We start from the raw sequence: 27,844 nt of genomic DNA on the forward strand, positions 1-27,844 counted from the left end.
TGCCTTTTTATTTAATTGTTTTTACTCATTAATTATATATAATATTTCATATGCAAATGCTTTTATTTTGCTTTTCTATTTTTCTTCTTGCCTTCTACCTTCTCTCTCTCTCATAGGGAAACCTGTGTATGTCAGCTGGTATTAAAACTCCAAAAAGATTTGAGCTGATGGTATCGAATACAACCTTTGTTAATTTTGATCTTACCACCTGTGTGGCCATCCGGACCTGTTCAGGCTGTTCTCGAGGACAGGGTATGTTGTTTGAACAGACAGGAATTAAGGGGGTATGCACTCAAATCTGAAAATAGTGGCAAAGCTTTTACAATGTATTATTTCTTCCATTTAGAAGATTGATTCAGTACAAACTACTTCTTGCATCTCCAAATAGAAGATCAAAGGGTAATTAAGTGCTTAGATGTGAATTGTCTAGTACCTCACTCTTACTCACCTTGATACCTATCATATTCTGCCAGTATGGAGTAATGTCTCTGTTAGGCTCCAAGCTTTATAAAGGCAGGAATACTTGATCAAGTTCAGATCATTGCCTTTTGGCTAGAGAACCTGTGCCTAGTGGGCAGTTAATTGATTAAATAAATAAAAGGCGTAGGAAAGATGAGCATATGTAGTTAACCTCAGAGAAACAACCATTCCTGAAAGATCTAGAAGTTGAGGTACTTAAAGGCTTGTAACAGCTCAATGACCTTATATGCAAAAAAAGAATGCTACAAACTCCTGCTCTTTCCTTAATGACATCTCAGAGGGGGTGAGAAATACTTTGGAGGACTCCTGTCCAACGTGAAAAACAGCAGAAAGCAATCTAGTTGATTTGATCATTGTAAATAGCAAAACCAAGTCATTCAAGTAAATATGCTCTTGTGGTTTGAATCACCAATTTAGATAATTGTTTGTTTTTTTAATTAAATGAATAATCAGCAAGTCTCCACTTTGCTTTTCCCCCCTCCCTTTCTATGTGGTAAAGCCAAAGATTGGTATTATTTGAGTGGTATCGGTTTTATGATTATGGAAATAATAAGAATAACAAATGTTTTATGACAAATATTTAAAACCACAATTTCTTAGTTCTTTAGTGGCTTCACTGTTTTGTATCATAATCAAGACACTGGAAAAAAATTTCTACAGTATTAATGAACACCAATCCTTTGTTACTAAATTACCTTGGCTAAGGTATATTTTTTTCATCTGTTTAATAGAAACTATCTATCCCAGTACCTGCTTAAGGAATTGAGGTAAGGAAGATGGAAAACTAGGCCTTTGAATCAGCCTGGTTCGGTCATGGAGGATAAAAAGATTCTGGGACTGAACTGAATGACATAGTCTGTTACATGTTACCAGAAAAGTTGCAAGTTCAAATCTACCAGCTCTTCTGAGAGTGAAAGATGATACAATCTACTCCCTTAAAGATATATAGACCTTCAGTGGAAGATCACCATGAGTCAGGGTCAGCTTGACAGCGACAATGGGTTTGGCTTTAGCTTGGGATAAAAAATGCTACCTGAAACAACAGCAACTAATTTATGAGTCAAAACCTGCTGAAAACATAATCACCCTCTTTGTAAAAAGGGGAAGTATTTTCATTGTCTAGCAACCAAATCCCTCGACTGGTTGTGTGGAAAGTTCAAAGATGGCACCAGCCCCAATGTATGTTGTTCTCTACAGTCTGGGCAATAACCAGGTTCTTGAAAGGATATACTATATCTCTTCTGAGTTTCCCATTGCAGAGCTTTGACCTGTATGTGGTTCTTATCATTCAGATTAGTACTCAGGATCACCCAAATTTTAAATATTTAAGTTTGATCTAGTTTAACTTCCTAGATAAATTTGAAATAGTTCAAGGCCCTGGAAAATGATTTGGAGCTCCTGTTTGCTATGAGCTGTTTACCTACACAGAAAAGAACTATCTAAAGCATCCAATAGAGTGTATGAAGTATAGGGATAGAAGACAAAGCAAAGTCTATGAAGGGACTGAAGATGGAGGTATGATTTCCTTGACATGACTCTCAAGCAGTTTCAAAAGGTGAATAGAATTTTGCCAGAGGGAAGAGATGGAGAATGGTGTCTATGTATTAGGAATAGCATATGGGCACATACTCATACTCAAAAGGAAAAAGAGATGCACAATGTAGAATCATGAAATTTTTAAAAATGTGATTTAATTTACTCCATGTATTCTGTTGGACTACAGAATACATATCTCAATTTATTTGTATCATATTTTGGAGGCTATTGTTGTATACCAGGACCCATAGTTGGCCCTTCAGTGTGTTTTCAGAGGCAATAAGATGTATGGAAAGAGATTGCCTCTCTTTTTACCTTAGAGCAGCTAGTGGATTCAAACAGTCTATTTTGGGGTTGACAGTGAAATTCCTTACCATTAAACCACCAGAGCTCTGTTGTTAAGGTTTTGAACTTAATTTTCAAAGCAATATTCAATTTCTTGGAAAATTAAGCAGGAAACACAAAAGATTTCCCAAATGGTGCCTCTCTCTAAATTTCTTCTGGTATGTTGACATTTTGCTTTGTATGGTGCATTTGTTATGAATTGGGAACTAATCTTTATATGTGATTAATAAATGAGTGAATTTAGTAGGAACTCTGCTGACACTTTGGTGAAGCCACTCAGTTGCTGACCAAAACACTACCACTTTGAACCACCATCTGCTCCATTGGAGAAGGTGACACTTCCTTAAAGTCTTACGGCTCTGAAATCCCTTGTGTGATTGATGATCCCTGTCATCAATCACTGTGTTACAATCCACTCAAAGGCAGTGCATTTTATCAATAAAGTCCATATTTACATTAGACTTCCTTCTTCTGCTGTTTAGTTAGCTAAGTGCTTAACTTTTACACCACAAGGGCTCCTTATAGATCACGCTTCTAGTGTTTAGTAATTAGTAAATTAATATTCTTAGTTTTCTTTTTCCACCAGACTAGAGTTTCTCATTCTCATTACTGTTGATATTTAGGTCTAGATAATCATTTTGGCTGTTGTTGTGAGTCCGTCTTATATATGTGTTGTAGCATTCTTGGCTTCTACCAATGAGGTGCCAATAGCATGCCCTTCCCCCTTCCACTTCCGGTTGTGATGGCTCCAAACATCTGGAAATGGTTTAAAATGTCCCTTGGGCAGCAAACCCACTCCTCAGTTCCCAAGCTACAGACAGCATGAAGACAGTGTCAGGGCTAGTCTTTCTATCCTCTGTATAAGGAGCACCTACCATGAACTCTGCAAATAGTAAACACTTTTCCCCTTTAAATAACAATCAAGAAATATATGTGTGTATATACAAGCTCTGATGACCTAGTGGCAAGAAGCTGTGCTGCAATCCCAGAGGCACTTGGTTCGAGGCTACTAACTGCTCCACCGAAGAAGGATGGGACAGGCAATCTCCTTCCAAGCAATTAACCGCTTCTGAAAACCTACTGGAGCATCAGTTCCGACTCTGTTGTACACAACATAGATAGATGATAGATGATAGATAGATAGATAGATGATAGATAGACAGATAGATGATAGAGATATAAAAAGAGATAAGCAATTTTGAATGTTGAGAGGACTCCAATGAGCTTACTTGCCATTTGTAACTTAACAATCTTTCTGTCTTCCAATTCATAGGTGGATTTACTGTGAAAGCTAAACAGTTGAAGTTTCCCAACTCTCCAAACTTGGTAGCATTTCCATTTCCTCATGCAGCAATCGTGGAAGACTTGGACGGTTCTCTGTCTGGGAGAAATAGAAGTAAAATTCTTGCCACTATGGAAACTCTTCCAGTTTCTTGTCTGGCCAATGCAAGCTTCAGCCAGATGGTCCATGGCAGTGTCTGTGGGGAAGATGTTCTTTTTCATCGGATGTCTATTGGCTTGTAAGCTGAATTAGCACTGCTTTTTAGCTTATAAATATGCATGCATATATGATTATGAGTGTTGAGACTTGTAGATAGGAAATTATTTTCTCAGTTCTAGATTTGAGCTATTTATTTGCATGAAAGTGATAAGGGCATATACTCTGACAGCTGTCACACTGTAAGTTCTCAGAGCAGTGATCTCCCATTGACATTTTGAACTCATAATTTCCTCTTGAATAGACTTGCAGCCAACAGAGTATTTTGAAACATATTTTTAAGTTAAAAGTATTATTAAAAAATTCCAATAATGTCCATCCTCATTTATATATGTGTAATCTCCTCAAGCTCTTTTAAAGTGTTCAATATACTCTAGGAAAGCAATTGTCTATGCCTCCTATTACTTGCAAAGTTGCTTCACTCCAGTTCATTGTCCTTGTTAATTTCATGAACTATTGGATCCGTACAATACATTTCCTATTAATATTGAAGCAAAGACTCCTTGGTTATGCTACTCAAGCTACCATTAAGTCAGCAGCTAGGCTGTTTATAATGTGTAATAGGATTGCTTCTGCCCTCTTTAATTTCCAGGTAATGATTGCTGAGTGTCTAGGATTCGGTCTTTTACCTATTTCAAATGCATTGTATATATTTAGCCATCCTTATTTTCTCCTTTAAGTATCCTGACTTCATGAATATTAAACTAAGTCATTCCACCAAGGCCACATTGGCGTCTTCTTTGAACAGGTGAACTCCAGAGAATGAGAGTCGATGTGGTTAGGATTACACCAGCTGCATCTTGAATGCATGAGGCTCAGAATCTTGACACTTTGTGTCTGAAATCTTAGCAATATACTGCTAGCTTGGACAAGTCTAAACATTATCCACTTTTGCTTTCTACACTGTTTATTAAGCTATCTAATGTTAATAGGCCCAATTCTAATATGTAAAATCCCAATTCTAATGAGTAAGATCAAAATATGAAGAGGAGTTATAGTTTTATTTCTAACCATTTTCATTGTGCAAAGCCTGAATTCTTTATTCTCTGAGGGACAACCTAGTCTTCTATGATTATTCTGGGGATTTTTATCAATTATGTTTTCTACAGGTGTTTTGAGATGTATAAAGTTTGTGTTTTATTTCTTATATACATCTTAAAAATGAGGAAAATAAAATAGACCCATGTCATTCAAAGACATATAATAGGTTTCTATGGTATTCAGTTCCATGTGCTATTCTTGATTCTCTTTTTCCATCCTTTTCATTGAGATCTCCTTAAGGAGCTCAAGTGGCCTAGTGGGTAAGGAGTTGTGCTGTCAATCAAAAGGCAGGTAGTTCGAATCCATCAGCTGTTTTGAGGGAGGAAGATGAGCAGTCTCTTCTCATAGAATTTACAGCTTCTGAAATCCTGCTAGAGGGACAGCTGTGAGTAGGTTCCAACTTGAGAGTGATGAGGTGAGGGGTATGAGTCTGTTTGTTGGTGGTGGTGTAGTCTAGATGGTTCTGTTCTTCAGGACAAGACACTAAACACTTATTATGGCAGCTCCTGAGTGATCCCAGCACTTCAGGGACTGACAACTTCAATAAGATAGCAGTCTTCATGCCATATTCTGTAAAGATTTAAAACGTGTGAGCAGTTGGTGGTTCCAACACTCCCAGCAGTGCCTTAGAGTAAAGATATGGCAATCTACATCTGAAAGTTCACAGCTATGGAGACCGTTTGGAGGACATGGGATCACCATGAATCAAAATGAACCTGATGGCAACTGGTTTGGTGTTTGGCTTTAGTGGAATGAACAACTTGTTCATTTACCCAAGACTTTGAGAATTAAAATCCTATCTCGTAGAAATTTCCTCTTTAATGTCAGGAAAATATTGAGAGTAGATTTCCTTTAAAAATCTTCAGGCTGACCCAAAATCTGTGAACAAATACCCAACTGCCCTCAACCAGCCCTGTAGGAAACTCACCATGTCTCCAACTGAACATCTTTTGGCTTTACAGACTTTATTTTTGTGATAACACAATTGGATTACCCAGTCTCTAAGACCTTGGACCATGCAGCATGAGTATCGTCTCGGAGCTTGTTAAAAATGCAGAATCTCAGGCCCCACCCTAGACCCCCCCCTCCAAGTCAGGATCCCCAGGGGATTCATGTTTGAGTTTGCAGTACACTACTCGGCACAACTTCTAACTTTGTCTATGATTCTATCTCTAGCTATTTGTGCTCAGTGACTTGATCTTTGTCCCAAAGCATTATAACCTCATTAGGAACATGTCAGAGCTAATGAGCAATTTGAATTCCGCGTAGATACAAACTTTGCTGCATTTCATGGGAAAAAAGGATTAATTTGTTGTGCTATTTACCCTAGGGCAAACACCCTAAGAATTGATTTACCAAGCTCTCACATTCATGATCTTTTGGGGTTGGATGTTGATGGAGATCTGATGTGGCATAAGCACCCTGCTGTCTTCACTTTTAATGATTACCCCCCCTCCCTCAGCAAAGGTCCCAGGAGAAGGCAGGAGAGTAAGGACATACATAGCTACATAAGCAGGGCAGCCCCATGGCAAGGGGCTACTAAAACCCTAGCCCTTGCGATGTGATTTCTCCATTGGTAGGCATGTCTCTGGTCTTTTTCACTATTAGTTCTGAGAGTGTCATTGGTGACCTTATGCTATTCTCTCTTGCTAGATCTCACATCACTCTGACAGATGTTGACATTTGTGGCGCTTCTCATTTGATAGTTTTCTATGAGGGCTTTCTCCTTCTTTGTCTCTTGGTCACATTGTCAGGAAGAGCTAATCCTTGGAAAAAGCCATCATGATGGGAAAAGTAAAAAGTCAATGAGAAAGAGGAAGACCTTTAATGAAATGGATTGATGCGGTGACTGCAACCATGGGCTTGATCCTGGTGGAGATTGTGAGGGTGGCATAGCGTAGAGCAGGCTTTCAATGTTGCTCACAGGGTTGCTATGAGTTGTGCTTTGCTCAGTAGCACCTAACAATAACCTGAGGGCTTCCGTGGTTTCATGGTCGAATTCTTGCCTGCTGTACATGGACCATAAAGAAAGCCCTGGTGATCTACCTCTGCAACTTAGCCAGTGAAAACCTTAAAGCTAACAATGATCTGATTGCATTGTGCATGGGGTTGCCCTGAGGCCGGAGACAACATACTGACAGGCAGTACCAGCAGTGAAACAACCATAGGAGCTGGGTTGGCACGGCCAGATATACACTTGAAGACAATCATAATATATAAAATTGAGTAAAAGAAAAACTCTTACCTTCTCAGTAAGCCATTTCGTTGTTGAAATGATGATGTGGTTGGTCTGTACAAGTACAGTTTAAAATATTATCTCTCACACAGGAGTGGAAAGTGTGCCTTCTTATTTAAACTTTAGAAAGCTTAATTTTTTTTCATCGGTTTGGTTTTAAATAAATTTTTTATTTTATACTGGTTTACTTTACAAAGTTCATATACATTGCCTTTTGCACCGGATCTTTTCCATTTCCTTTACTCACCCCTCATTCTACCCATTACTTGTGAGAACCATTTTAAAGCTGTTTTAAATTATATTACTTCCTCAGCTTGGTTTCTACCAACTTTTTTCTCCTTGATGATGCATAGTCAATGTTAACATTACCAATGTAAGTCAGAACTTCAGTTCAGCGACCCTTTTCTTTGTTGAGTTGTTGTTAGGTACAACTTGGTCAACCACAGCTCACCTTAACCCTATGAACAACAGGTCTGAACTTTGAACTACCCTGTGCCTCATCATTTCTGATATGTTTGAGCCCATTGCTATAGTTATTGTGTTAGTTCATATTGTTGGAAGTCTTCCTCTCTTTCTCTGAACCTCTCTCTACCTTTCTACACATATTATTTTTGCAAGAACAGGTACCTCCTGATAACATACCCAAAGTAGCAAAGTAGCCAAGTTTGACGGTCCTCAACTCTTAGGAGAAACCTGGTTGCATTTCCTTCAAGACAGACTTGTTTGTTCTTGTGGTGGTCTATGGGGTATTCAACCCTCTTTCTTCAGCAACCCTTGTTCCAGATTGTTATCATACGTATAAAGCCTAGTTATTGCTTTCGAACAGTTCTTCCCCTCACCTGTTCCAGTGCACTGTTCATTATTTATTCACTCTTTTCTTATTCTCTCTCCATCATCCTCAGTCTGTCCTATTTTATAACAGCAATGTTATGCCGTATTTTTTCTTTAGTGACTGAGATATTTCACTCAGCATAATGTTCTCCATTCTCCCCCCATGTTGTGTAATGTTTCATGAGTTCATTGTTTTGCAGTTCTTTCTGCTTCAGAAATGGTGTGTTCTTCTCTTTTGATTTTCTAACTTCAACTCTATGTGTATTTTGTTATAATACTTTGTTTTCACTTCCTGACCTGTCTTTGAAATCTTTGGCTTATCTCTTTTACATCAGCATTTATTCCCAGGGTTTTGTCTTTTCTAAATTCTAATGGAAATTAAAAGACGTATTGTCATGGGAAAGTCTGCTGTTAGGGACCTCTCTAAAGTACTCAAGAGCAACTGTGTGTCTCTGGAGATAAAAGTGTATTTGGTACAGGCCATGGTCTTTGCAATCACTTGTTATGCATCAGAGAGCTGGACAATGACCAAGGAGGATAGAAGGAGAATTGATGCTTTTGAGCTTTGGTGTGGAGAAGAGTGCTGAAGGTGTCATGGACTGCTAAGAGAACAAACAGATTCATCCTGGAGGAGGTTAAACCGGGCTGCTCCTTGGAGGCAAGGATTCTGAGGCTTCGTCTGACATACTTTGGTCATGTTATAAGGAGAGACCAGTCCTTGGAGAGGGACATCATGCTTGGGAGGGTAGAGGACAGGCGCAGGAGGGGAAGGCTCTCTAGGAGATGGATTGATTCGGTGACTGGGGCAATCGGGATGAGTGTGTAGGAGGCAATGAGATTGGCACAGGACAGAGCAGAGTTTAGGGCTGTTGTACATAGGGTCGCTATGAGTCACAAGTGACTCGACGGCACGTAACAACAAACAACAACAACATTCTAATGCAATTTTTTTCTGGCTAGTAATTTTTATTACATAGTATTTGTTATTACCAGAATTTCTTTTTTTTAATGTATTGCTGTTATGTGCCAGCAAGTTGACTCTTTGTTTTCTTGCTTTTTTCTGACGACTGCTTCCTGATCCAAGTATTGGTTTTACATGAGCACAATCAAATGTTCTGAAGTACCCATTCTTCTCAAGGTTAGCCACAATTTGTTGTGATCCATGCAGTCAAACACAGGTAGACATTCCTCTAGTACTCTGTGCTTTCAGCCAAGATTTATCTGGCACATGCTATGATGTCCATAGTGCCATGGCCTCTTCTAAACCCAGCTCTTATTTCTGTATTTCTTGCATTCTTTGTGTATTGTCCAGTCATTTTTGGATAATCTTCAGTAAGATTTTGCTTGCATGTCATATGAATGCTTTTGATATTAGTGATATTGTTCAATAATTTCACTTCACACTCTATTGGACCATTTCTTTTTGGAATGGGAATAAATATGGATCTCTTCCAGTCAATTGGCCAGGTAACTGTCCTCCAGATTGTCTGGCACAATCTGGTGAGCATGTCCAGGGCAGCATCTGTTTGCTAAAATATCAGTTGGATTCCATCAATTTCTGGGACCTTGTTTTTTGCAAAATCCTTCAGAGCAGCTTGAATTTCCTCCTTCATCACTATTGCCTCTTGGTCATATGTTTTTTTAATTATTAATTTGCTTACAAAATTAATATACTTTGTTTCATTTCTGTACATTCTTTTTCACATGTTCTTTGATTCATTTTGTGTTTCATACCATCATTCTCATACATTATGTTTTAGAAAATGAATCACTATTGATATATGCTCATCATTACCCACTCTTTTTAGGTCCCCACTGGATTTTTCCCAATTCTTTCATTTTTCCCCTCTGTCCACTAAATTCCATAACCCCATGATTTTTTCCCTTCTCACACTCACCTCCACAGCTCCCTCAATTGGCTTTAATAGTTATCTTTCTATTTTTATGATAATGATCTTATGCAGTATTTGTCCTTATGGGACTGAGTTAGTTCACTTAGAATAATGGTCTCTCTTATTAAGTAGTATTTTATGAAAACATTTCTTCTCAGTACTACATAATATTACATCTTGTGAATATACCATAATTTCTCAATCAATTAGTTTATTGATGGACTTTGGGCTGTTTCCATGTCCTTGTAATTATGAGAAATTCTGCTATGAACATCAGTGTTGAAGTCTCTGTTTGTATATCAGTTCTAATTTCCTTGTAATATTTTCCTAGAATTGGAATCAGTGAGTCGTATGGAATTTCTATATTCAGCTTTTTGCAAACTGCCTTCCAGAGTGGTTATATCGTTTCACAATCCCACAACACTATATGAAAGTTCCTATCCCTCCACATGCTGTTAATTAATTGCTGTTCTGTTAAACTTTACCACTGCTACAGGAGTGAGATGGTATCTCATCATGGTTTTGGTTTTGATTTACATATATCTGAATGCCAGTGATTTGAAGACAGAAATAGCACCACAATAGTGGTAGGAGACTTTAACACACCACTATCACCAAACAATAAGTCAACTCAAAGGAAACTTAAAGATGCAAAAGAACTGAACTATACAATAGGCCACCTCGGCATTGTGGATGTATTCTGGGTACTGTACCCAAGTAAAGGTCAATTTACTTTCTTCTTAAGTGATATGAAACATTCTCCAGAATTGAACATCTATTAGGACACAAAGCAAGCCTCAACAAATTAAAAAACATTGAAATAATAGTCTCCTCTGAGACCACTATGCCATAAAAACTAGAAATGCATGACAAAAGGGTAAAACTTATAAAACCACCTATGTGGCAGCTAAATAACATCCTACTAGAAGGATTTACCATCCACTTCCAAAATAGCAGGCCTTTTAAAAACCCTTTGTACAGTAGTTCACACTCAGGCTAGACTAGCAGAGACTGCATTCGAGGCTGAGGCCTTCAACTTGGAAATGCAAAGGAGAAGGAACAGCTGCACACAGACACTAGTGATTGGAATGTGGAATGTGAGAAGTATGAATGTAGGAGAATTGGAGATTGTTAAAGAAGACACGGAACATATAAATATTGATATACTAGGCTTTGGCTAGTTGAGATAGTCTAGTGTGGGATCTTTTGAGTAAGACAATCATTTGATCCACTACACTGGAGATGAAGGACTCCCATAATGGTAACTTTTTTATGACTTTCGTTCTTACGAATCTTAAAATTTAAATAAATGCCTTCTTTTGTAGAGAGACGTCAGTGTTATGTGCCATCAAGTTGCTTGCAACTCATAGTGACCGTGTCTATATACAACAGCCTTAAATCCTGTTCTATCCCTTACGAATCTCACTTTCTCTGACACGCCTATCCCCATTACCCCAGTGATGGAATCAATCCTTTTCTAGGAAGAGTCCTTCCTAACAATATGCCCAAAGTGTAAATTGTTGTTGTGTTAAGTGCTGTTGAGTCTTAGACGACCCATAGCAACCCTATGAATGAGTCTTGAACATGACACTTCACTCTTTTCTCAAAGTTTATATAGTTTCCAGAGGCAAGCTTTTTTTTTTTTTTAGAAGTGGATGCCACACCTGCTTCCAAGCCTGTTTTATTTGGCCCAAATGTCTTTTTTAATATGGGCCTAAATTCAATCAGATCACACCCAGTTGCGAGCAGTAGCCACAGCCAAGTCTCAACCCCAAACCAGAAAACACACCTTTGCAGAATCTGGCAGTTTTGCTCATCTTCCCAGCCTGGAAATAGCCCCAGACTGATGGCCAAATGCCCCCTTTTTTTTTTTTTTTTCTTTTGTATTAATTTAAATAAACATTTACAGAGATTATGCATTTCCATTCATTCATTGCTGCACTTTTCTCCCTGCCCACCCATCCCCACCAGTTTGCTCCTTTCTTTGAAAAGAAAAAGAAAAAGAAATCCTTCATTGATGTACAATTCCCCCATCTCTTCCCCCCGCCCCTGCACCGAGTACACTTCTCTATCCAAATGCCTTTTTTTTAATATGATGCCAAATCCAATCAACTCACACCCAGTAGCGAGCAACAGCCACAAATATGCTACAATTTAGACACCTCGTACAATGAAGGGAGCTCTGGTACCTAGTGGTGAGAAGCTGCACTGCCAACTCTAAAGCAGGTGGTTCAATTTCACCAGCTGCTCTGCAGGAGAAAGATAGGCTATCTAGGTTTAATTTCAACCGCTTCTTCTTATTTCAACATGGGTTCTAGAAAATTTAGGGACCTCTGGTGACTTGGTTCATTGATTGTGTGTTGCTTAATTGGAACCAACGCATAGCTGACCCTGCAGTGGATTTTCAGAGGCAGTAAATCACCTGGGAGATTACCCATCCTTCTCCCACAGAGCAGCTGGTGATTTAAAACCAATTTCCTTTGGGACTACAGCATAGCTTCTTCCCACTAGGCCACTGGAGCTCCCTGGTGGTAAAGAATTAGACTGCCAACCCACAGACATGTGATTAAAATCCACAAGCTGCTTCCCAGGAGAAAGATGGACAGTTTTCTCACGTGTGATTTACAGCCTCTGAAAACTTGTTGGAGAGTCAGCTATGAGTTGACTACACAGAAATATAAAATTTAAAATTACATAGATAGCTTACATTTATGGCATGCTTTATACTTATACTGAGTTGCAATGCTCACAGTATTTCCATAAGTGTCTTTCCCAGGAACCTGAAACTCAATTTACTAAAGCAGAATTCATGGTTCTCTATGAAGACAAATTTCTCTCTGAGTGTTCAGAAACTCACCCACCAGTGCATGCCTACCAGTTCTCCAAGCCAAAGTCATGCAGCCATCTTTGATGCATCTTTGTGCTTTATTTATCACATGAACTACCTACCAAGTTCAGATCATATTGTTTCTGCTGTGTACATTTGAGTCAGAACTGACCCAAAGATGACCCTCCAGTAGGTTTTCAGAGGCAATAATCAAATGGGAGGAGACTGCCCATCTTTCTCCCACAAAGTAGCTAATGGATTCGAACTGTGTACCTTTGGGTTGTCAATACACTTTCTTACCATCTTCTTCAAAATCCCTCTTGAGTTTTTTCTTTTTTCTTTCCACCTCAACTTCCCATACTAGTCCATCCTCTCACCTGCATAACCTTAACAGCTGTTACTTCGCCATCTTATGGAATGCCAACCCTTGTATTTTTAATTGCAAATCTTGTCTTTCCATTCATTCCTTGACCTGACATGTTTAAGGACTCATTCTAGATCACCTAATTGTGCTCATTGTTTTTATTGTTAGGTGCCATCAAGTTGTAGACGACTCAGCAACACTGAAAGACTCGAACACTTGTATAACCTTCATCATTTCTCCACGTTCATAGCATTTCTAGAGGCAAGCTATTTCAGAAGTGGATGCCACTTCTGCTTCCAAGCTTGTTTTAATTGGGGAGCTCCACACCAACCATTATCACATTTGACACATCAGTGTCACAGTGTTTAGCATCACAGAAACCTCAAGTTATCTCTGTATAGCAAATGGACAGACCAGTGCTATACCACTTAGAAGAATGTTTGACCAAAAACAATTAAAACCAGGCCTGAGTGCCACAAATTAAAATCACCCACCTTTGACTTGGTTGTATCACTTTCTATCATAGGAAACCTAAAACCAGACCCAGAAGCTGATGTGCAAAGGATCATTAATTACATGGTTTGAAAGTAAAAAAAGTGTATTAAGATTGTAATCTTTCTCCATACCTGTTCAATCTGTATGCTGAACAAGTTACTTGAGAAGCTGAACTTCATGAATAAATATGTGGCATCAAGATTGGAGGAAGACTTATCAATAACCTCTACACAGATGACACATCTTGCTTGCTGAGAGTAAGGGGGACTTGAAGCACTTGCTGCAGAAGATTAAACATTATACCCTTCAATATGGATTACATGTCAAAATCAAGAAAACAAAGATTCTCACCATTAGGCCTAAAAGCATCATCATGATAAATGGAGAAAAATTTGAAACTGTCAATGACTTCCTCTTATTTGGATCCACAATCAGTACACTTGGTACCAGCAGTAAGGGGATCAGGATAAGTAATGTACTGAGAAGTGCACTGTCAGGGCCCTCTCCAAATTGCTTCTTGGAGGCAAGGATGGAGAAGCTTCAACTCCCATACTTTGAGCATATTGCTAGGAAAGGCCGTTCCTTGGAGAAGGACTTCGTGCTTGAAAAGATGAAGGAGAGGAAGATCCTTAGCCAGGGAAATTGACACAGTGAGTACAGCAAAAGTTTTTAGTGTGTTAGGGATTGTGAGGTTGGCACAGGATAGGACACGGTTCAGATCTCTTGTTCATAAGGTCCCTATAAGTCATCCTCAACTTGATGGCACATAACAACAATGATAACAAGGTGCCTCCCAAGGAAAGTCCCACATCCTTACTGTTTCACAGACTCTCCTTGGCCTGGTCTCTGCTTTTATCGCCCCCTCAGTATTGTTGCTCTCAGTATTCTTCCTTTTCTTCGGTGCACTTTCTGCCTCAACCACATTCAAAGGTTTCATACTCTTCTATATGTAAGTTTCAATTCCCGTGAACTTCACACTGAGATAATGTTTTCTTCCAGGCTCCCTTGTGCTTCCTTACAGGTTTTAATGTTTCTACTGTGCAATGGTTCTCCATACTTGCTCTAACCCATACTTGTAGCTCCTTTTTAGTGTTATACATTTTAGAATTATGATGTCTAATACCATGTTGAGTGAGTCCTGGTGGATTAGTAGATAAGGAGTTGTGTTGCCAATCTCAAAGCATGCAATTCAAATCCATGAGAGAAAGGGACAGTTTCCCTCTGTGCAATTAACAGTCTCTTAAAACTCAGTAGAGGGCCATAAATTGGTTTAAACTCAATGGCACTTCAACAACAGCAATACCAAATCAAGCACAAGGTCACTCAATAAATTTGTGTTGAATAAATGAATATAAATGAAATAACTGTTGTTGTTAGGTGCTTTAAGTTGAATATTATTCATAGTAACCCCACAGACAACAAAACAACTGTAGACTCCCCCAAAACACTCTATAATGTCATTATTGTTTATTTCTCTGAGGGCATGTTTATGAAGAGTCCAGGGCATTTGATTTGTCCTCAGAAGACCCAGAATAAAACTGTTATACCACGTCTTAGATTATAAAATTCCTGGGAACTTCTGATACTTAGGAATGTTCCATAGTAATATGCCTTGGGTTTTGTGCCTTTTGGGACTATCACATAATATTTTTTTAACAGATAATTTCTTCAAGTATTGCTGCTTATTACTGGGTCAGCTATGTGCCTACATTTCCCAATTGTTCTCTTGCCCTGGTGTTATGGATATATAGAATTGTGATGGAGGGAGAATAATAACTCAACCTTCATAACCACCATCTGGGAATTATTTGTACATTATACTACCCAGCTTCTTATCCAGACATCAACAAATCAAACCTTGAATTTATCGACCATGTTATGATTGTATTAACTGTAGAGGTACTCCAGAAGAGGGTTGTAGAGTATCAAAAAAATTCTCCTGATTTTTTGATGGGTTGTGCTTAAAATAAAGTCATGACAGAGGTTTAGAGCTGTAAAATACTAAAGAGCAATGCTGTCACCTTGAGGAATAAGGTACTACTTTCCAAAGTCATGGCATTTTTAACTACTTCATACTCATATGAAAATTGGACAGTGAATAAGGAAGTCTGAAAAGGAATTGATTTCTTTGAGTTATAGTGTTAGAGAAGAATATTGCATATAGAATAGGTTACTAAAAGAACAAACAAATTTATTTTTGACAATGCAGAGACAGAAAACTCCTTAAAAGAGAGGCGAGCCAGACATTGATGCACATGTTTTGGCCATGTTACCAGGAGGGACCAGTCTCTGGAGAAGGATACCGTGCCTGAGTGCAACAGGGTGTTCGAAGAGCCGTGACAATGATGAAGATGGGGCGAGATCAGGAACTGTTTCTTTTAGTTGTGTGTTTGGTTTTCATATGAATCATAGCCAACTTGATGGCACCTAAGAAGAACACTATGCATAAATCATGCTTTCTAGTTGAGATCCTTTTGGACAAGTTACTTCCTTCCTTTTTGTTTGGATTCTCTCATCAGCACAGTTGGAATAATGGTCGTTATTTCACAGGGCCATTGCTTGGCTTGTACTGAGTGCTCCATAGTGCTGACTTTAATAAGCCTCTTCTTCACTCAGGATTTCTAGCACCACACTTAAACAACTTCTGTAGATTATAATGTTTCCTGCAAGCAAATCGCTGGGAAGGGAATTAAATGTGCTCAAATGCAACACAATTCACTTCTTAAAAATTCCAGGCATAACTCCAGTACTGACATGAAAAGCAGTGGAATCTCTAGGTTATCGGAGCATCTGGAGTTATGCAAGATGCAGCCTTTGACTCACTGTGCCTCCCCAGCTTTCCTGCTTCTTCCTTCCTATTGCTCCTGGAAAAGAACAGGTTAATGTTCTTGTTGATCACCTTGATTCTCGGTTCTTGCTTAATATCCTCTCCTGTAGTGCTTGCAGTCAGTTTTTACCTATGTAGTTGCTCTTAATGTGTCAATGCTCAAAGTATGAGGTACCCCCTACCTCTGTGAAAGCAAAAGTAAAGAAGAGTTCAAATGGAAATTTTGGCCTAGCTTTCCCTTTAATAATTGCCTAACTCTTCTTCCTAGGGATAAATAGACATAGCATTACTAATGGTACCTTTCAGTCAACAAAGCAAAACAAAAAACCTAGGAGATAGGAAAAAAAAATATATGCTAAACACTGTGAAACTGATGTGTCAAATGTGATAATGGTTACCCATGGTGGACAGTGTTTGGCGGAGCTCCCAGATTAAAACAACTTGGAAGCAGGAGTGGCATCCACTTCTAAAATAGCTTGCCTCTGGAAACTCTATGCACTTGGAGAAACGATGAAAATTATACAAGTGTTCAGATCTTTCATTCGCTATAGGTCATTTATGACTCAACAGCACTTTACAACACTACCTGCAACTCATAATGACCCTATGTATAAGAGCTCTAAACCCTGCTCTATCCCTTGCCAATCTTACTGTCTCTAACACACCTATCCCCGTTACTCCAGTTACTGAATCAATCTATCTCATTGAGGGTCTGCCTCTCCTGTGCTGTCCCTCTGCCCTCACAATCATGACGTCCCTTTCCAAGTACACACACACACTTGCTTGGAAGTAAAAGATGTGGCAATTGAATAGAAAACAAATCTCAATATTATAAAGGATCCTTCTTGTTGTTGTTATGTGCTGTCAAGTGGGTAAAGACATGTATGCCAAAGGCAGGGACAACACTGACACTAATGGTTAACTCCACAATAAGGGATATATCTTTAACTTGCTGGTCTGTCTGATCCGTCTCTAAATCTGAACATTCACATTAAGACAGACTAGGAAGAAGGATTGGCCATCCACTTCTGAAATAGCAGGCTTCTGAAAACCCTATGTAGAATATGTAAAGGATCCTAGATTGAGGAATACCAATAATGAGTTTCATGGTTAGTAAGTTTCATGAAGACTGAAGAGGTATGTGTCAAAGATCATCTGATACTGCATGGTGCCACTGCTGTAAAATGGGATTGATATCAGGCTTGGGGTAAGACTGAGAAAAACTAGATAAATTGTGTATACTGCATTGAAACAGATGAGGGAGAGAATAGTTTAAAAGTGATATATGATAGGGTATTATAGTTATCACAAGAGTCTAAAGGTTGCATAGTAGAGTGTATTTGGGGCAGTGGGAGGGGTGCGGGACGGGACGATTGTTTATCAAAGAATTTATCTTTTACTTTTCAAAGGCAAAGGACACACTGACAAAGAAGATTAATCAGAACTGGCTTTGACAAGCACTGTGGCATTTGGACAAGAACAAACTGGGAGGAGAGTAGAGAGAATAGTGCAACAATAAATGAGTGGAAGCCCAAAATCTCTGTAAATGTTTATGAAAATTAATAAAATATAATTAGGGGAAAAAAAAAGAAAAAAAACAAAACAAAGAGAGGACTGAACTGCAAAGGGGAGGGGAGGAGGGCTGAGCAGGGAGAAAAGTGCAAAAATGAATGAATGGAAATAGAAAATCTCTGTAATTGTTCACTAAAATTATTAAAATAAAATCTAAAAAAATCTGATATATGCACAGCTATTTTTCTCTTTATAGGTTAAGAGAAAATAAATAAGGAACATTGTCCTATTATAAAAGCAAAAATATTTGTCTGAAATCAGACTACCTTTATTGAGATACCAGGTTAATTCCTGGACATTTCTAGAATAATTTATTACTTTAGCCAAGTCTAGTGAAAGCCAGACATCTGCACATTCACTGAAGGGTTAAAGTAAGATATGCTCACCAGAAACATAAGAATCATTAGGCCTAGGAAAGACTATGTATTTTGGTTTCTTTTCTTTTCTGAGCCTTACTTGAAAAGAGAAATATTTATGTGTTGTAAATAAATAAAAGTATCTATTTAAAAAAAAACAAACCCAAACAAACCCAAAACTAAACCAAACCTTATGATAGAAACTTCCCCTCCCCCCAAAAAGAAATGACAAAAAGATAATGATACTTCATGTATAGCATAAAGATTTTATTTTTCATATGTACTTTTATTTATTCAGAAACATGTAAATCTTTTTCTCAAGTCAGCGAGTGGATAGTCAGCTCTGGTAGCTAGTGAATAAGGTGCTGCACTGCAATCTTGAAGGCATGTGGTTCAAATCCACCAGTTCTCTGTGGAAGAAAGATGGGCAATTTCCTCCGGTGCAATTAAATTACCTTGAAAACCTGCTGGAGGGTCAGTTGTGGGTCAGTTCTGACTTAACGATAGTACACAATAACAAAAAAACAACAAAAAGAACAACAAATTAGTGGATAGGTTTGTTGTTATGAACCATCTAATCAGTACCAACTCATAACTGACCCCGTAGGGGGGTTTTCAGAAGAATAAATTGCACGTGAGCTCCTCCTTCTGCAGAGCAGCTGGTGGATTTGAACCACATGCCTTTGTGTTGGCAGCGTACCACTCTCTAAGTGGATAGTGGTCCTGTGAAAAGGCTGCTGTAAACCCAGCATATTTTTGAAATGATGCTCAAGCAGAGCTCAACTACACACATTTATTAACTATGCTCAGTAGTTGGAATTTGCCTCCTTAGTGTTGTGAAAGATGAGAGTAAAAACCGCAAGCACCTTTAGATGCTGGCAGCAACATTTGAGGCTAGCTACTACGATGTGCTTAACTTACAAAATGTGTCCTTCTAAAGGGTTAATTTCACAGTGCCTTTGAATTGAGAACATTTACAGCTCAATGTAGTGTTTGTCTTAATACATGGAGATATGGAGCCTCAGGAAAAGTAAGCCAGTGGTAAATATAAACCAGGGAGTTAATATTTGTTCTTATTGATATTGTTGATTGTCTGACAAATCCATTGTGGGCAGTAGAAATTCAATAGTTCTGTGCAATGCATGGACACTAAATTATGTAATTCTGTGCAACTTGAATGGTAAATTGGTACTTAGACTGGTAGGTTTTACCAACTGATAGTGCTATATTTATAAAACAAAAAGTCATTGAATTTATAAGAGGCTTGGGTTAACAACAAAATAGAAGGATAACTAGTAAAATATGTACGGGGACCTAAAGGGGAAGGGGTGAGAGCAGAGGGGTGAGGATGGGAAGGGGTGAAACCGCAGAGTTGCACAATTTGGTGGATGGGTGGAGGGGGTAAAGGAAATGGGAAAGATTCAGTGGGGACCTGAAAAGATAGTGGCCTTAGTCCAGTGGTTATTCATTTTATAAAACACAATGAATGGGAATGATTGTATTAAACACAAGGTGAATGAAGAATAGTGTAAAACAAAATGTATATGGACTTTGTAAGCAAAACAATATAAAATGAAAATTAAACAAGCAGAAACAAAAAAGAATTTTTCCTAGAAAAGAAAAGCAAACGCTCTATGCAAAGCTTCTCGTTCTTTTGTCTTTTTGATTGTATCCAGGAACTGTTGCTGATGCTGAGGCAAGGGTTAACGTTTCAAATGGGCTGGTTGCCTCCTGATTTCTTGCACATAAAACCATGAGAAGTTCAGAGAGAGACTTCTTCCCCCAGTAATGAAGCTCTCTGCTGCTAATGGTGCATGCAGACTCCCTCGGCTCCTCCAAATTAGAAATACTTTTGTGCTCCTTTGCTTCATTAACAGTAAAGAGAGGGAGATTGGTGGCTATTTAGGGCACAGGGAAATTGGTGGCTATTTAGGGCAAGGGAAAATTGTAGTAGTTATGGTTGGTAAATCCTCTTCATGGTGTTCTTTGACTTTTGATGTTCTTCGGGTGCTTTCTAGAAGCCCACCACTGTCATTGCTTGTATTTGGCCTAGAAGGTTGGAAACAGACTTGACCTTAAAGTTTTGACCCCAGGTGATGGTCAGTGGAAGGTATCTTGCCTACTGGGAGGTGGATGGGTCTTTTACATTTTTATTTGCTTTTATAGGCTACAATACATGACCTTTCCCAGGACTGTTTAGAATGAAGGTATCTTTGGTAACCCCCTTCTCCATTACTGTGTTATATGAAGTTACTACTGCACAAAAAGACTTTTGAAATTGCATCCTGTACAAACCTTGGCTGAGATGTCTGGGAATGTTTGGCAGGATCAAGGTTCGAAGAGAACAGATAATGCACAAAGAGAGAAAAAGAGAAGACAAGTTCAGATTGTAATACGCTACAGTGGGTCTCTGGTTGACCATGATTAGCATCATATTACTAAAAACTAAGAAGGAGAAGGATATCTAAGAAGGTGCTGAAGACAAATCTGACCTTATCAAGGCTAATGGGTAGTGGTGTATTGGAAGAGAGTAACATGTTTAAGAAACTGAGGAAACAACAACGTTCTAAAAACAGATTTTTCAATGTGTAGATGGTGAAAGTTTGAATAATAAAATGTAGCCAATGAAGGTGATCACTAGCACACTTGAGGATACATTGCTAGAATTCAGAAACATTTCTGGAAATACCTTCTTAATTGAGTCTAAGAAAAGTGACAAAATGTAGGTTAGCAAAGCAGAAAGTTTTTTTGAGTGGAGTTGATTCGAGCATAAGGGTTATTTGTTTTGTTCTGTTTTATGTTTAGACTAGGTAGATGGAATGTGAACATTTCGTTTGGATAATAAATGGATGAGTTAACAAAATAAAATGCTTATTTTTTTTATGTAGTTAAAAACATACAGACCAAACTAAACAAAATTGTAAAAGTGTTCTAATTGAGAGCATCTGACAAGGATAAAAAAAAAAAAACAACAGTGAGTCTTTTTTGTTTGCTATCTGTACCTATTAGTTGGCCTCATTGGTGCTGGGCAGTCTCCTTGAACTTTGAGGCTCATGATTTCAATCAGGAGAAGAGAAGTCTGTGAAGACTCAGGAAAAGTATCTAGACAACATACAGAAGAAATGGTGTCTTTCTGTAGGTGAAAATTTAAAAACAAATTCTACAAGCAGAATGACCATTTCTTTGATGATATGAAACTCCCCATAGCTGATAAAATATGGAAAGGACTGGATTAAATATCATAGAGGCAGTTTTTTTAATGCTTGCAGTTGTGTTATTCAGGATATGTGGTCATCTACAAACATATCCTCCCCTCTTCATAGTACAAAGATTTGACCAAGGCAATGATGCACTTGATACGTATTTATTATATAAAAAAATATATGTATTTGTTTTGTCTCTTAATTAATGTGTCTCCAAGGATTGGTCCTTCCTTGCAACATGCCCGAAGTAAGTCAGATGGAACTTAAGAATCTTTGCCTAGAAGGAGCTGCTGTTTCACCTTCTCTAGGATGAACCTGTTTATTCTCTTAGCAGTTCATGGTATATTCAATACCCTTCTTGAGCTCCACAGCTCAAAGGCATCAATTCTTCTGTAATTCTTAGTCATTATCCAGCTTTCTGATGCATGTGAAGGCCATGTTCTGGATTGAGTGCACCTTAGTCTCCAGACTGACATCATTGCTCTTGAATACTCTGTAGAAGTCCCTGACAGCAGACTTTCCAAATGCAATTCATTTTTTTATTTCCTGTCTGCTGGTACCAGAGTGTTGATTGTGGAGCCAAGTAAACTAAACCTATTACCAAACTAAATCTCTTCACCATCTATCATGATGCTGCCAATTGGCCCAGTGGTAAGAATCTTTGTTTTCTTGATGTTAAGCTTCAATACATTGGAAGACTGCAGTCCTTCACCTTCTGCAGCAAGTGCTTCAGGTCTTCCTCAGTTTTAGCAAACCAAGTTGTGTCATCTGCATAACACACGTTGTTGATACGTCTTCTTCCAATCCTGATGCCACATTCTTCCTCATAGAGCCCAGCCTCCCAAATAATCTGTTCTGCATATAGATTGAAAAGATATGGAGATAGAATACATCCCTAGTGTACACCCTTCCCGATTTTAAACCATACGTTTCCTTGCTTTGTTCTGACGACTGCCTCCTGGTCCAAGTATAAGTTTCACATAAGCACAAACAAGTGTTCTGAGATTCCCATTCTTCTCAGAATTAGTCATAGATTGTTGTGATCCATACAATCAAATGCCTTTGCATAGTCAATGAAACACAGACATTCCTCTGGTACTCTCTGCTTTGGGCCAAGATCCATCTAACATTAGCTATAACATCCCTAGTACCATGACCTCTTCTAAACCCAGCCTGCACATCTGGCAGTTCTCTGTTGATGTGTTGCTCCAGTCATTTCTGGATAATTGCCAGCAGAATCTCGCATGTGATATTAATGATATTGTTTGATAATTTTTGCACTCTGTCGGCTCACCTTTCTTTGAAATGGGAACAAATATAATTCTCTTCCAATCAGTAGGCCATGTGGTTGTCCTCCAGATTTCTTGGCATAACTTGGTGAATGTATGCTGGGTAGCGTCTGTTTGTTGAAATATGTCAATGGTATGCCATCAATTCCTGGGGCCTTGTTTTTGCCAATTCTTTCAGAGCAGCTTGAACTTCATCACCACAGGCTCAGATGTGGTTTCATGAAGTTCTTCTGTGTCCGACAATTCCTTTTGGTACAGTGACTCTGTATACTGTTTCCATCTTCTTTTAATGCTTCTTGGATCATTTCATAGTCTGTCCAGAGCATCCTCAAGTATTGCAACTTGAAGCTTCAGTTTGTTCTTCAATTCCTTCAGCTTAAGAAATGCTGAGCAAGTTCGGCCCTTTTGAATTCCTGACTCCAGCTCTTTGCACATTTCATTATAATACTTTGCTTTGTTTTCCTGTGCAGCCCTTTGAAATCTTCTGTTCAGTTCCTCCGCCTGGGGCATATACAATCTAAAAATTTAGATTAAAAACTGTTATAGCACTGTCTTGTCAGTCATGATCGAGCTGAGCTGAAGCAGTTTGAAGCTCTGGTGGATGGATGTGGATAGCTTTGGTGGTGGGTTGTTAAAATTATTGACATGAAGTTGATTCTTCCTGATAGTGACACCATGTACAGAGAACTCCTAGTTAGTGTTTTCAAAGTGATTATATTTCAGAAACATATCCCGAGGCCTGTCTCCTGAGGCAAATCTACATAACAAAGCATATGCCAGTGGCATTGATTAGCCTTTCCAAGGATTGGAACTATTTTAGTTATCCTTTCTCAAATCCAGTACTATTTATTTAAACTCAGCACCCTCAAAAGTGAATGCTACTCTTCTCCCCCCTTCAACTCTGGTAACCACTAACAATCTTTGATTTCTCTGTATTTGCTTATTTCCTATACGTAAAGTCATGTCATATTTATCCTTTTGTGAGTGATGATTTTGGTCTGTGTAACTCCTCCAAGGTTCATCCATATTTTGGCACAAGTCACCTTGGTTTTCAAAGGAAAGGAAACTGGAGTTTAAAGAGGGTTAGTAATGTGCCCATATTCACACCCTCAGTGTGTAGAGGTCTAGATTTCCAATTTACAGTCACTTGACTCAAGAATCTAAATGTTTAACACTTTAAAAAAGTTTCCTTTTATAATGTGCCTCTGGATTATAAATTGGCTTTGGATAGACTCGTGCCACACCTCGCTTTGAAAATCCAACATCCTCATTCATCTCATTTCCCTTTACTTTGATAATTTAATTGTCTGCCTACAGCAAAATGCCACAGTTAAAGATTCTCATGGAAACTAAACCAAAGGGGGAGAACAGTCATAAAGTGCAGGATTTTTTTTTAACTATTGCTTTATGTTTTAGGTCCACTTTGACTTTCTTATAGAATCTTGGCATGTAGTTAGGTCTATTTATGTGCAAGTGAAGCCTTAAAATTCACCTATGAAGGTGGGTAGTCTAAAATGATTCAAGGCGATGGGACTGTACATTTCTAATTTTACCTTGTGACATTTGCTTGTATTTTCCCTCCACACTCTGCCTGTTTTCTCATTAGGTAAAATGCAATCCTAAAAAGGAACTTTTAATATTAATTCAGAAAAATGATATCAACTGATTTTCAAAGTTCTCATCCATACATTTCAAGAGCTAGTTTTTGGTGAAAATATATTGGTGAGCTAGCTAGTCCATAGCATGTTGTAAGGCAAAACCAAAAGGCCAAAGTTCTCATGGTTCGAATCCACCTCGTGCTCCTGAGAAGAAAGATGGGCAATCTGCTCTGGTTAAGATTTGTTATTATTGTTGTTATGTGTCGTTGAGTCGCCTGTGACTCATAGCAACCCTATGTACAATGGCCCTAAACCCTTCCAATCTCACTGTCTCTGACACACCCACCCCCATTACTCCAGTCACTGTATCAATCCACCTCATAGAGGGTCTTTCCCTGCTGTGCTATCCCTCCACCCTCCCAAAAATGATGTCCCTCTTCAAGGACTGGTTCCTCCTTGCAACATGTCCAAAGTATGTCGGATGAAGCCTCAGAATCTTTGCATCCAAGGAGCAGCCTGGTTTAACCCTCTCCAGGGTGAACCTGTTTGTTCTCTTAGCAGTCCATGCGATACTCTTCTCCAGAACCACAGCTCAAAGATTTACAGACTCAGAAATCTGATGGAAGGTCACTATCAATTGGTATGAGTTTTGACTGAGTTATATAACAGAGATACAAGTAGATGTTGTTAATGAACAGACATTTATTCTATTATAGTTTAAGAGAGAGATACTCTCATTGATTGTTAGTTGAACTTTCTTTGGGTTTTCAAGGCTGTAAATTACACAGAAGAGATTGTATATCTTTCTCCTGTGGAGCAGCTGGTAGATCTGGACCTTCAGAGAGGCAGAGTCCATGGTGGATACCTTAACTTCCCATAAACTCTGCCACCAGAGCTTCCTTTTGGAAGACTTCTTGATATATACCATCGATGTGAAATTGACTCATAGCTGACAGTCCAGTGTAGTGTGAGAGGCAGTAAATAGCACAGAAGGAGATTGCTCAATTGTCTCCCGCTTTGTTGTTATATGACATTGAGTTGCTTGAGACTCTTTGTGACTCGATACACAACAGTTCTGAAGGCTGTCCTAACCTGTCTCAGTCTCACTGTCTCTTACACTTTCAACCCCATTATCCTAGCTATTGAGTCAATACATCCCTTCTAGGATTTCCCTCTCTTGCACTGTCCCTCCACTCTTCCCAGCCTGATGTCCTTCTCTAAGGACTGGTCCTTCCAGACAACATGCCCAAAGTATGTGAAACAGAGCTTCAAAATCCCTGCCTCTAAGGAGCAACTTGATTTAACGCTCTCCAAGACAGATCTGTTTGTTTTATTGGCAGTCCATGGAATGTTCAAGACTTTTCTCCAGCACCATAACTCAAAGACTTCAATCCCTCTTCTGTAATTCTTAGTCACTATACAGTTCTATGATGCATAGCAAGTAATTGCAAAGATCATAGCCTGGACAAGGAGCATCTTAGTCTCTAGACTGACATCATTGCTCTTTAGGACTCTGGAGAGGTACACACACACACACACACACGTCAGTTTAGAGACAAATGTGTATATAACTATAAGATTTTCATTTGCTTCTTATGCATGTAGAATTTGAACAATAAATAGAGAAGAACAAAGAACTGTACACACACACACACACACACACACACACACACATCAATATCAAACTAGTCATTGCTGTCAAGTTGGAACCAAGTGATAGCTTGGGTACTTTAGAAGATTTATAGAGCCTATATCACAAGAAGAGCGTGCCCATCTTTCACCCACAAAGCGACTAGTGGATTTGAGCCACCAGAGAGAAGTGGCCTTTTAGCTAGCAGCAAAGTTCTTTACAGACTATGCCATCATGTGTGTGTACGCACACATACCAGTTACACACCAGTTATAGTGTAATATACATATATATTTGTTGTTGCTGTTAGTGCCATTGAATCACTTGTGACTCATAGCAACCTTGTGTACAACAGCTCTGAAACCTACTCTATCTTGACCCAACCTTATTTTCTCTGACACATCTACCCCTATTACCACAATCACTGAGTCAATCCATTTCATCAAGGGTCTTCCTCTCTTTCCCTGTCTCTCCACGCTCCCAAGCATGATGTCCCTCTCCAAGGACAAATCCCTCCTTGCAATATGCCCTAAGTATGTCGGATGGAACTTTGAAGCCCTTGGCTCCAAGGAGCAGCCTGAATTCACCTACTCCAGGATGAAACTGCTTGTTCTCTGAACAGTCCATAATGTAATTGGTACTCTTCTCCAGCATCACAACTCAAAAGCATCAATCTCTTTCTATCATCCTTACTCATTGTCTAGCTTTCTGATGCATAGCAAGTAACTGCAAAGTCCAGGGCATGGATCAGGAGCACTTTAGTCCCCAGACTGACATTGTTGCTCTTCAGTACTATGGAGATTTTCCCAATGCAATTCATCTTTTAATTCCCTGGCTGCTAGTGCCAAGAGTCTTGATTGTGGAGCCTAGCAAACTGAAGCTGTTGACAATCTCAATCTTTTCACCATCTATCATGACATTTCCAATTGGCCCAGTTGTGAGAATCTTTGTTTTCTTGATGTTGAGCTTCAATCCATATTGAAGGCTGCAGTCCTTGACTTTCTACAGCAAATGCTTTTGGTCCTCTATAGTATTGGCAAGCAATTTGTGTCGTTTTCATAATGCAGGTTGTTGATGAGTCTTCATCTAAACCTGATGCCACATTGTTCCTCGTAGAGCCCAGCCTTTCCGATGAGCTGCTATGTATATATATTGGAAAAAGTATGGGAGTAGCATCTATCTGTCATCTATATCTATCTATCTATCTATCTATCTATCTATCTATCTATCTATCTATCTATCTATCTATCTAGTTGTTTGTTGTTAAGTTGCTGTTGATTACCACTCGTAGTAATCCTATAAACAACAGATTTGAACCTTGTCCTATCTTGTACCATCCTCACAATCTCTGACACACTCAAGCTAGTTATTACTCACACACACACACACACACACACACACACACGCGGCTTTTTAGCAAGAAGCTGAACTGCAATCCTGAAGGCCCATGTCTGCTCTGTGGGCAAAAGATGGACAATTTTCTCCCATGCAATTAACTCTCTAAAAATTTGCCAGAGGTTCAACTATGGGTGATGCTAGCTCTGCAGTGCACATCAACAACAAACATATCCACATTCATTGCCTGCAAGTCAGAATAGCTTTAACACTGATTATCCAATGGGTTTTTAGGAGGTTGTAAATCACACATGTCGAGATTATTCATCTTTCTCCCACTGAGTCACTGAAGGATTTGAACTGACAGAGAAATGCCACCTTTGGGCTACCAGAGCTCCCTGCTTTATATTTTCCATAGTAAATAGGGAGCTCTGGTGGCCTAGTGATAAGGAGATGTGCTGCCAATCCGAAAGCATGCAGTTCAAATCC

At 38.9% G+C, this 27,844-nt stretch overlaps 1 protein-coding gene across 1 annotated transcript in view; it reads left to right on the forward strand.

Annotated features, from left to right (window-relative positions):
- PKHD1 (polycystic kidney and hepatic disease 1 (autosomal recessive)) overlaps positions 1-27,844 on the forward strand; it is an 866,042-nt gene that overhangs the window by 455,470 nt on the left and 382,728 nt on the right. The window contains exons 44-45 of the mRNA XM_006882114.1: positions 117-252; positions 3,635-3,881. Coding sequence (XP_006882176.1) covers positions 117-252; positions 3,635-3,881 — 383 coding nt within the window. The remainder of the gene's footprint in view (positions 1-116; positions 253-3,634; positions 3,882-27,844) is intronic.

Source organism: Elephantulus edwardii, unplaced genomic scaffold, assembly GCF_000299155.1.
Source record: "Elephantulus edwardii isolate Elephantulus edwardi_28Jun2011 unplaced genomic scaffold, EleEdw1.0 scaffold00017, whole genome shotgun sequence".
Taxonomy (NCBI): domain Eukaryota; kingdom Metazoa; phylum Chordata; class Mammalia; order Macroscelidea; family Macroscelididae; genus Elephantulus; species Elephantulus edwardii.